This window comes from Drosophila bipectinata, chromosome 3R, assembly GCF_030179905.1.
Source record: "Drosophila bipectinata strain 14024-0381.07 chromosome 3R, DbipHiC1v2, whole genome shotgun sequence".
Classification (NCBI taxonomy): Eukaryota; Metazoa; Arthropoda; class Insecta; order Diptera; family Drosophilidae; genus Drosophila; species Drosophila bipectinata.
The window spans coordinates 3281851-3293882 of record NC_091739.1 but is presented as its reverse complement, the minus strand read 5'-3'; the positions used below and the strand labels follow the sequence as shown (position 1 = coordinate 3293882).

The 12032-nt window shown below is 43.2% G+C and overlaps 1 protein-coding gene across 1 annotated transcript in view; it reads left to right on the top strand.

Annotated features, from left to right (window-relative positions):
- The window catches only part of kek6 (kekkon 6), a 43579-nt gene extending 39034 nt beyond the window's left edge, over positions 1-4545 (top strand). Inside the window, exons 3-4 of the mRNA XM_017245668.3 lie at positions 510-945; positions 1707-4545. Of these exons, the coding sequence (XP_017101157.2) occupies positions 897-945; positions 1707-4219 (2562 nt within the window). The 5' untranslated portion in view covers positions 510-896 and the 3' untranslated portion in view covers positions 4220-4545. The remainder of the gene's footprint in view (positions 1-509; positions 946-1706) is intronic.
- The last annotated feature ends 7487 nt before the right edge of the window (positions 4546-12032 follow it).

Genomic DNA, 12032 nt, shown 5'->3' with positions numbered 1-12032 from the left:
TCAAGCTCTCCCTGTGCTTTCCAACTCAAAGGAAGTACAAACAAAAAAGTGGAGGGCTAAGGTCTTTCGGGGGCGGAAAGTACAAAAGTAAAAAGCATTCGACAGGCTATTGATGCTGATTTTGTAAAGATGCCGATGTCGAGATGCGGAGATGCCAATGCCAATGAAAATGAGAATAAGAATGAGTTTGGGAATGCCCTGTGTTTGAGCCTGGTTAGCCTCCACTTGTTCCCCTGCGGGTTTCTTTGCCGCTTTGTTGTGCCGTCCAGCTGGACGTCGTACAACAAATTACAGAATGTTGTTGAAAGCCGATTTTAAAGCCTCGTCCTCAGAGCTCCAGCCCACTCTATTCAAAAGGCCAAAGCCAAACCCGGTAAACAGAGATTACAAATGGGGCAAGTGTGTGGGGCAGGCTAACTGCCAGTGGAAACAACAACTAAAACTACACAACTACAATGGGCATTGTTGGTTGCTAACGCTAATACCGGATTCTCTTTTACATTTTGCAGATTTAAGATTTTTAAAAGGATACCACCACCAGGACCTCAACTAGCGCCATCAGCAGCAACAGCTGCAAAAGAGGCAAGACGAATAATACAAAAAAAAGTTAAATAAAAGACCAACTTTCCACTCGAAGAAAATTAAAAGAAAAGAACTGAACTGGAGGACACAGGATAGAAGAAACTCGAACAGGACAAAAAAATAAAATCTGCAAAATCAATAGTGCCGAAGTGTGGCCAAAGTGCTGAGTAATGTGGAGTAATGGAGACCTTTTTGCTGGCGGCGGCAACATGATGTGAAACATGGCAATCGAATCAGCCAAAGCCATTTAGGGTCATCAATTGCCAGGGTCGCGAGCAAAATCCGGAGCAAAAGGAGCGTCGTGTGGAAGCCATATGCCCAGCATGGAGTGCCGTAGGAGAAAAACCCTCAAGGTTCTGCCAGGTGAGTTTCCTGTCCCCAGAAATCTCGTTTTTCGCAACGGGAAAACTAGTGTTTAATTATTCATTAAGTTTTTCATGTTTGATTTAAGCGTTTCCGGTGTAAAGGTCAACCAAAACAAGAACAACGATTAAGGAAAATTCCGCTTCATACTCTTGTATATACTCTAAATAATACATTAGTTTTTTTGGAAAAGTATAAAAAATAGATGAATGTTACATAATCAATCATAATGTTACATTTATAATCAAAGAATATTTACGATTCCAAGGTTATCCTATAGGTTTCACGATAAACTCTAAAAATATAGCTTTATTCAGAAAAAGTTAAAGAATGAGGTCGCCAAACGAAACTTCACTACAAGACCTGGGTATATTGTAACAGGGTATATTTCATTCTTGTACGTTACATGGAAATATCTGATCCCATGACGCCGAGTTGATATATTCATGTCCGCATGTCCGTCTGTATGAACGTGTGGGTCGCAGAGTCTATAAGTGATAGAACTGAGATCTAGAATATACACTCCTATAATACTTACGAAGTATGGAAAATTTTAAGGCGATAAACTTCGCCGTTCAGAAATATTTTTTGAAAAAGTTTTGACCGGAAAGGAAGATACCTTAGGAAGATTAATGATAAAATAGAGAAATTTGACTATAGTCGTCCAATTTTACCTTAAATCAATTAAAAAAAAAACAAAAATTATTTCACTCCTAAGCTTATATTATTCTTATTCCTATTTTTTGTGACCCCTTTTTTAGTTTTCTGGCTAGTACTGAGCCTGGTGGCCTGGACTTTGGCGGACGACTGGTCGCAGAGCTGCGCCTCCAACTGCACCTGCAAGTGGACCAACGGCAAGAAGTCGGCCATCTGCAGCTCCCTGCAACTGACCACCATTCCAAACACACTGAGCACAGAGCTCCAGGTACTGGTACTGAACGACAACCACATTCCATATCTCAACAGGGAGGAGTTCTCCGCACTGGGGTTGCTGAACTTGCAACGAATATACCTCAAGAAATCGGAGGTACAGTACATACACAAAGAGTCCTTTCGCAATCTGAAAATCCTGGTGGAGATCGATCTGTCGGACAATAAGCTAGAGATGCTCGACAAGGACACCTTCATGGGCAACGACCGACTGAGAATACTCTATCTGAACGGGAATCCGTTAAAGCGCCTGGCAGCCTACCAGTTTCCCATTCTGCCTCACCTGCGAACGCTGGACATGCACGACTGTCTGATCTCCTATATAGATCCCATGTCGCTGGCCAACTTAAACCTACTTGAGTTCCTCAACCTGAAGAACAATCTCCTGGAGAGCCTGAGCGAGTACGTCTTCCAGCACATGGCCAACCTGAAGACCCTTTCGCTGGAGGAGAATCCTTGGCAGTGCAACTGCAAGTTGCGCAAGTTTCGCGGCTGGTATGTCAACAGTCGCCTCAGTTCCGTAAGTCTGGTGTGCAAAGGACCCCCGGCCCAGAAGGATCGCACTTGGGACAGTGTGGACGATGAGCTATTCGGCTGTCAACCGAGGGTGGAGATCTTTAACAACGAGGAAGTCCAAAACATTGACATTGGCAGCAACACCACCTTCAGTTGCCTGGTCTATGGGGATCCCCTGCCGGAAGTTTCTTGGGAGCTGAATGGCAAGATCCTGGACAACGACAACGTCCTCTTTGACTCGGAAAGCATATCGTCGGACAAACTGTGGAACAACCTGACAGTCTTCAATGTGACAAGCCTGGACGCGGGAACGTATGCCTGTACGGGCACGAATGCCATTGGCAGCATGACCCAGAATATAAGCATCTATCTCAGCGAGATTGTCCAGCACGTGCTGGAAAAGACGCCGGAGACCTTTTGGTACTTCGGCCTCATCATGGGCATCTTCGGCACGGTGTTCCTCCTGATCTCCATCTCGTTTGTGGTGTGTCTGTGCAAGCGCACCACCCGACAGCACCGTCACGCCAACAAGGCCGGCGTCAAGTCCAGTGTCAGCTTCAACGATCAGGAGAAGAAGCTGCTGGACTCCAGTGTCACCACCACCACGAACGATCGCGGAGACAGCTACGGGATCGACAACCAGCCCACGTCCATTGGCATGAACAAGGCGGACTCGGCAGGCATGGGCTTCAACCAGATCGAGATCCATGCGGTGGAGAACCACCGCTCCGGGCTGGGGCATGGCAGCATGTTGGTGCAACAGCAGCAGCAGCCGCAACAGCAACAACAGCAGCAGCAACAGGCCGGCCAACAGGGCACCCTGCCCCATTTGAGGCAGCAACTGATGACCGTCAAGGACCCGACATGCGGCATGATAAGTGTGCCCACCTCGATGGCCGGCCACGCCCACACACATCCCGGCCAGATATCCGAGGAGTTTCCCCTGAATGTGGGCGTGTTTCCGCCGCCACCCGAATTCTGTTCAAATATCGTGCCGAATCCTGCCTTTGGTGGCAACATATTTATTCGGGTGTCCGTTACGCAGGATATGCTGGATGGTGCGGACTTGAACATGTATCCGGATTTGCTGAACATTCCTAAAAGGATGCAGGATGTGCAGGAGACGGGAGCGGGCGCAGTGGCAGTGCCAGAGTCGGGGCAGTTCGCCACACTGCCCAGGAATGCAGCCAGAAGGGGTATCCTCAAGAAGGACTCGTCCCTGCAACAGCAACAGGCGCAGCACCTGCAACAGCAGCAGCAGCAACAACAGGTTCAACACCTGCAACAGCAACAGCATCTGCACCAGCAACTCCAGCACCAACAGCAGTCAGGTCTCTATCCCCATGATGAAATCGTGACCTGCAACCTCGACACGAGCGGCTATGATCCCCATCAGGCGGCGTACCACAGCAATACCATGGAACTGCCGCCGCCACCACCTCCGCCAGCCGTATCTACGGTGGTGCAGTGCCACCACCCAAGTCCCAGCGTGACAGCCGCCACCTGTGCCAGTTGCATCAACCAAGTCCCGCCACCGCCCACCGCTTGCCAGACGCCGCCCATTGAGGTGACGCCCCTGCGACCGCTCGACAGCTCCGCCTATCCCAAGTACGACAACATGGGCCGAAGGATCACGGCCAGCGGGGGTCTGGGAGGATCCACACTGTCCCTGCCGGAGGAGGAGAGCTACGAGAACGAGACCCTCTTCACCGAAGCGGAAAAACAGCCAAGCGGCGTCAAGGACGCGCAGGATCATCAACAGCAGCAGCAGGAAGCTGCCCAGGGTCAGGATAAGGGCGGTGGACCTGGCGAGTTTGTATCGCTCTAGTATTACGGTACCCAGGTGTAAATAGGTCAATAGATTCGTGCCCCCCAGCCCCCACATGAAATCCTTGGCAATCGTTTGGTTCATATCAGTTTGAGAAACGAGTGCTTTGATTGCAAACATATATTTGAGAGTATAAACCGAAACACAATCTATTGACTGCCACAAAATCCTCAAATGTAAAAAAAACTATAAAATCAAACAAAATACTGAAGAGCAATCGAAGCAGAATCAATAGGGTTTTCCACATACGTTATACAATATTTTATATTTTTGATGAAAAGAAAACAATAATTTTAAGAGCTTGAGCCCCAAAGTTTTTGTATGATTTTCAAATTGTATTTCCCTTAATTTCCTAAAGCAATTTATTAATAATGCATTGAATGTATTGAATTTTTGAAAAAGATTTATCCATTTTTAAACACCTAATTTAAAATTTTTTCAAAACCCCATAAAAATGAAATCTCAAACCGACTAAAGTACAGCAACAATCAAAATAAAAACCCATTAGATTTCGTCTCTGAATCAAAACAAGGATGAAACACTCATTTTCCATTCGGATCGCACTCTCAGACTAGATACCGTTAACAGACTAGATATCCTTATAAACATATATGTACGTACGTGTGTGTTTACTCCATTAGAACTCTCCATACACAGTCCCTTACATTCCTAGCTAGCATTCGATAGTTGTCCAACCTAACTCTGTACATTATAGGATCTATAGAGCGATATATTCTAGAAGGTATAGCGACCAAACTGATCTAACTAAGGTGTATAGTACGGTAATGCATATATTACGGCCATACATAGCTGGTCGAGTCTTAGACATACAAGAATTGCTTCTGGGGTGCTAGTGTTACGTTTTAGAGATCAGACACTGAATAGGATTAGTTTTGACTTAGGATCGGTTAGAAGGATTGAGGAAGGCTAACACTAGTCACCTATGTAAAATGTTAGTGGATCTATTAAGCTCAACATATAAAGCCCATATTCTCATCATCGATGTGCAATGGATGTTAAGTACTTTACGCGTATAGTTTTTAGCCATTTAGCCCCTACCATAGTTCCTCACCTGTACATATGTAAATGTATTCCTAACTGCATAAGGACTTTTAAATCAAAATAATTTTATAATCATTCTAAATCGCATATATAGACTAAAATTATATCATAGCATCGAGTCGTGCCAAATGTTTTTAAAATACTCGTACTACATCTGTTTTTAGCCTGTTATCCTCATGCGATTGTTTAGTCCTGTTGGAATCTTTTTTTTGTTCGCAACCGTAGAATCGAAGCCAAACACCTAGTACCTATGATTTAGTCAATCTCTAAATACATATAATCCATTTCTCTCCTAGAATACATAGCGATATCTTTCGGTTTTCTCCCCTCACTTTTGACATCTCGTACACCAGCTCCTGCAAGTAGACCAAAGCTGAATCTAAATAAATTACGGTATTAATATGATATGTATGGCATATATCTTTATAAACCCTATATATATAAATCTTCCCGTGTATGTATGCATGTACTTGTGTGTAATCGAAATGTAGAAAAAAACCAAACTCAAATATGATGTGCGAGCGATACACTACAGTTTAAAGAGCGGTCTATATCGATGTTTATACCTTATGTACATTAACTTGAATATATATGTATGTATGTAAAACCTTACCGAGATCTATATACGACGGGATATTACAAGAGAGGGAGAACCTTAGAGAACAAGGACCGCATTAAATGAATTTTTTGTGTCTGTAGAAAGTTTCAAATTCGAGCTTGATAATGTAAATGTAAGCTATAGAAGTCAATATAAGTACACGATAAATTTCACTTACATGACCACGCCCACAGCCCCTTACCACCCACCCCACGCCCAGGAGGTATGTATGTATGTCTGAATGATGAATGCATTGACCCAGCACGCGTGTGTATGGAATAATTAAACACATGAATGCAATGAATTACTATAATAATTATGGTAAAGTATGCAGGCAAATATTTGCACAACTTCGTATGAGATTTTTCCGACATGCCCCCCACTCCACAGTCCCCAACCTTTCCACTTTCAACCTTTTCATTTGATTTTATTGCCGTTGCTGCTGCTGTTGCTGTTTCTGTTTTTGTTTAATGTGTGTCGAGTGGCAAGTAAAGGGATTTTTGTATTTTGGTTTTATGAACTGAGCCAGAGCAAATTTGCCACATAGACAGGCAAACAGACAGGAAAGGACAAAGAACGGCAAACAGCAGACAGGAAACAATCCATTTTTGAATAGAGCACCCCCCGCGTACCTTATTTTTGACAGCGCAAATGGAATGATTCAATCAAAGTATTTTTTGTCCGCTCTAATGGTTTTTGATGGAAGCGTTGATTAACTTGTACATAGATTATTTTAATTACATCATAGTCGCGACGCTCACGCCATTCCGCAGCAGAGGCGATATTTTATTCATTTTAAATCGTTTTAACTAATTAAAACCAGATGGAAACCGCCAGAACGCCAGAATGGCAGAACGGCAGTACAGGGCAAAGACAAATAGAGCAATGGGAGGGGGTGTCAGGAAGAGACCCTCCTCCTAACTAGAGAAAATTTAAACTATGCTTTTAACTACGTTTTCCATTTCCCCAAGCTCGCAGCCACTAGCTTTCCTCGCATGGAGGCGTTCTGGGAAGCCCAGGGTAATGGGAAATGTAACTATAATTTTAATTACTCTGCTTGAATGCAAATGGAAAGTACAGGCACACGCACACGAGCACCCGAATTCGTTACACACACGGCTGCAGGATACACACGTAAAGTCCGCATCTGTATTCGCGGTCGAGTGCGTATCTGAATCTGTTAGTGCGTGCGGTATCCATGGAGAGCGAGCGAGATTGTCAAAAGAGACAAATTAACTTTTTATGAATGCGAAAAGTAAATTAAACTCGTATGATGAATAGTAGTAACAAATTTTGTACGATATCATTAAACCAACAACCGAAAAACAAATTCATATTGTATTTTAACTTGAATTTCATTAAAAGCTGAAATTAGCCAAATTTCTACCACCCAATCAAACACACACACAAATCCATCACGAAAAACAAAAAAAAAAATATAGAAATATATATATAAATACGAAAAAGGAAAGGACACATGCACACACACACAAGTATACTTGTATACGCATTTATAAATACAAAACATCCCGACATGACATCGAATACAGTTGTCGACAGGACACACGGAAAGTAGGGACGGAAACGAAACATGACAGAGCGGAAAAATCGAACAGGACACGAGACAAACAAGTGAACATTTAACGAACAATATAACCGAGAATACATTGTAATAGCATTAATAGATTGTCAAGCTTTATTACACACTATATTTAAATAGATGGAATAATAATTATTATTATTGCAATAATAATACGAGTAACAGACAAACACAAAGAGAAATATGAATAAATTTAATAAAACCAAAGACCCTTTTTCTATCAATGGGATTGGGACCACATGGCGTATGTGGAATATTGTCATCTGCATTGCTCATTTTCCCATTTGCTCATTAAGCATTTACCATTTAGCGTCATTACAGCCTCACGCCCATCCAAAACAAAACGAAAACAGGGGGAAAATCAGAGAAAGAAAGAAAAATCGATTTGATGACATTTCCATAATGGAAAACTTTGCTGCAGTCAAATCAATGTCTCTTCCTGCGCCACTTGATGGAAAGTTCTCGCCAAACATTGCAGCCAACTTCCTCAATATCCTAGTGCCTCTTCAGGGCCCCCTCCTTCGCTTTCCTCTATTTTTGTGTCCCTTTCAGGCAATCTGCATAATTTGCCAGTGTCCCTGACTGCTCCTATCACTTGTTGATCGTAAACGGTTTTTGGCATATCAAATTTCCGACTTTTTCCCACCATCCCATACCCGTTTTTGAAATGTTTGCTGGCGATAACTGAGCGAACATTCGCAGCATTTCCGCGCCTAATCTCCGTTTTCCAAAGGGCGTCACCTTACAAATGCTTCAATAATGACTGCAGAGGATGTGCACAGAGAGAAAAGTTTTAGTTTTAATTCGGGTTCATTAGTTTCTTGCCTTAGATAGAAAAAACGCAACTAAATTAAGGATTTTGCTATCAACTTTTATCGAGGTTTAATAGCTTTCAATTAGCAAATCATAAAATAAGAAAATATAATGTTAGAATTTATAAAGTGCTATAAAGTGATATAAAAAATAAATAAACATAAAAACAATATAATTTGTACAATTCCTACATAGTTCAATACACCTCGAAGTCCTCACAAAAGTTTCTTAAAGATTGGTTGAGTAGTTTTCGGAAACATAGTGTTGAGACAACGTTAAATTTTTTGAGTGACAATGAAGTTAATCTTGAGACCAACAACATGAGATCAACATACAATTTTTGGACAAATTTTTGGAAGCTAATTGCTTAAAGATTCAGCTTTGCGGGTCAATGATTTGTTAGCATATTTTAACCTTTGGCGCGAGACTCAAGCTTTTCGAGTTGGGTTGTGGCACAGTACAAGGGGAGTGGAGTCATGTTTACTGATTGTGCAATTGCATCGAGTAACTCTGTATGAAAAACTCTACTTACATACTTCTTACTCTGGATACATTTTTTCTGCTTGTGTATAACCCGGAGCATCACTAACTGTAATAACATTTTCATCTTAATGCGTTCAGAGCACATTTAGTCAAAAGTTGCCACTGCATCTGCGTCAGCAGCCACGTCAGCGTCAGTTTTGGCGTTAGGAGCTTCCGTTGGCGGGCTTGGGTTACCGGGCTCCCACCCAGGGCCGAAAACCAAAAACCACCAAGAACCCAGAGAATCAGAATCCGAATCAGAGCGAGACCAAGAACGAGCCTGACTTCGAGGCGTTCGAGCCTTTGCTATTGGCATTGACTTTTTGGAAGGGCGGGGATCGGGGGCTGAAACTCGGGGATATGTGGGGCCAGAGGGTATACGGACAAGGATGAGGATAAGGATGTGTGGACCCCAAGGGATTGGCACGCATCGAGCACGTACGGCGATGACGACAACCGCAAACTGCTGCGATTTTCTAGCAGCGACCTCGTCCTGGCTGCCTTTCACCTTCTGCAGCCGTTTGGCTCTTCCATTTTGTGGCTTTTCCTGGCAGACCGCCCGCTCACACGACCATGCACTCGAACAAAAGTACTGCAATATCCACTCATTAATATTTCGGAACAGAATCCAATCCACTTTGGCTTATTAACTTAAGAAAAAACTGAACCGCATGTGAAGGAATCAGAGGTAAAATTAAACTTTTTGTCTTTTCCTCTACTAACCCTTTTTCCTCTGAGTGGACTTTTTACTTTCTGTTACGTATGCAACATTCATTTTTGACAAGCATAATTTGCGGCCAGCCCAGCAGCACAGCCATTGGGATTTCGCCCCGGGCTCTTAGTCTTGTGTTTCAGGTTATTTACAGTTTTCATGGCCCTGCACTTTTCTAATGCAAAAATGATGCACTGCACCCACGCGGCCCACGTTCGCTTTCCATCCAACTCACTCTGTGCCACCCGTGCCAGTCCAGCCACCAAGGCAGCTGCCCTGCATCGTCCTCCCGCCCACACGACTACATTGCTCCGTGACGTGTGTGGGCCTGGCTGTCTGTGGTTGGAATCGAGTCGAGGATGCGGTGCAGTCAAAACATGCACTTAATGTAGCATCATCAGGAGCCAGCGGGCTGTAGCCCGTAGTCAGTGGCCAAGAGGCCGAGCCAGGAGCACCGGGCAGCCCTTTCCCGCCTTTGACCAGGCTCCGCAGACGCCGCACCTCACCGCATTGGCAATGAAAGTTGCAAACCAATATTTGTGCAGGCAGGGAGCGAGACCAAAAAATGGACGCCAGGAGCGGTTCGCCTTTAAGTGGATAGTTATGTTTGCATTGCACAAGTCCAGCTCTGGGCTAAAGAAATCTCTATCAACTGGTTTAGGGGCTTTGGGCAACAATTATGTGTTTTAAAAATGTACATATAAGTCATCCAGTGAGCAAGTCTACAGGAAAACATGTTTAAACAGAATTAGCTTGGGGAAACAGTGCGTATGTGTGATAATAACCAGCACCACAAAGCTTTCTATAAAGGCAATTGTCAAAATGTCTGAAATTTAATACAAAAAGTTAGTTATTTTTTATTTAATAGGGGGTTTGCACAATTTTAAAGAATATTTCGTTAACAATTATACCAAAATTGGTCCCTTTACTGAAACTATCATTTTAGTATTAAATAAAATAAAAATAGCCAGTGATTAAAAACAAATTAGTCACTTTTCGGGGAAATGGAAACTCCGCTCCTGAAGGTTTCGGCATAAAAATAAATCTGTTTGCCAAACAGTTATTGCTCTTGTTTTGCGTCGCATCCACCGCCCTCACCTCGGAATCTAATGCCAACTGGCGCTCCTGCGCCGCGTCCTGCGGCCTGCCCTCCGTCTCATTCGGTTCGTTACGGATCCTTGCCATCCGATGCCCCACGCAGCTCGTCCCGGCAATATGTGCGCTCATTTTATGCCCTTGCATTTGGCAACGGCTCAATAATTGGTCAGTGGAATAGGGATGGAGTGGCGTGGGCAGGAGCGTCTAGTGGTAGTGGGAGATTGTGAGTGGCTAAGAGCTCGTGACTCAGGTGGCCACAAAGCTTTCTATAAATTCCGAGAACCATGGCAGTGATTATGCAAGCCGGCTAAGCCGGAGGCTCTCCAAATGCTCTCGATGCTTTCGTTGTTGCCACTAGAACTGCCGCCTGCAGCGCGAGATCTGCAAAATGAAATTGAATATGGGTTATGAACGGGGGCATCCCGGTGCTCCCGGTTCCCCCAGTCTTTTTTCGGACTCTATCTCCATCGCTCTTTATGTTTCTGCTTCGGTTCTAGGTCCGTTTCTATTTCCATTTTCCTTTCCGCTGGCAAAACAAACAATGTCCGGATTCAAGACTCGGACTCGGACGCCCCACGGATAGTCGAGTGCTCGGCAATTTATGCCTGCCAGTGATGAGAAATTATTCGGACTTTAAACAAGGAAATGGAGTATAAATATTAGGGAAAAATTACTAAAAATGTTTTATATTCATTTTGGCATATTAAGCATATTGTTTTCTTAAATATCCAAAATGAATATCAAACATTGTCCATATGCATATTGCATATTGTTAAGCATATTGTTTTCTTAAATATCCAAAATGAATATCAAAATGAATATCCAAAATGAATATCAAACATTGTCCATATGCATATTGCATATTGTTAAGCATATTGTTTTCTTAAATATCCAAAATGAATATCAAAACGAATATCAAACATTTTGGATATTTAAGAAAACAATATGCTTAATTCTAAAAAAGAAGATAAATAGTGGAGAGAAAGAATGTGATATTTAAGGTACAATTTTTAGTTATCAGTATGTAAAAATGTAATAAACGAAGAAGTCTTACTAATTTGAGTTACTTAGCCCACTACCAAAAATGGAATTCCACAATATCCTTTCCACACTCCCATTGTCGCAGCACAGCAGCAGTTCTGCCGGCAAATCAATACCTCTGCTTAATGGTACATTGCACCTCCGATCTGTGGCAGAGGGCGGGGACCTTTGATCCCTTAGCCCTATCCCTGACCCCCCACTGGCCCCCACTTCACCCAATACAGTTGCTCCTACCTGGCCATTGATTAAAGTGGTTCCTTTGCAAATTTATGTTCGGAATATTAACCGAATTGCTCCCCGAGGAAAACTCCCCAACCAATCTCACTCGCAAAAAAAAGAAAAACTTTTTCCACACAATGTACTCGTG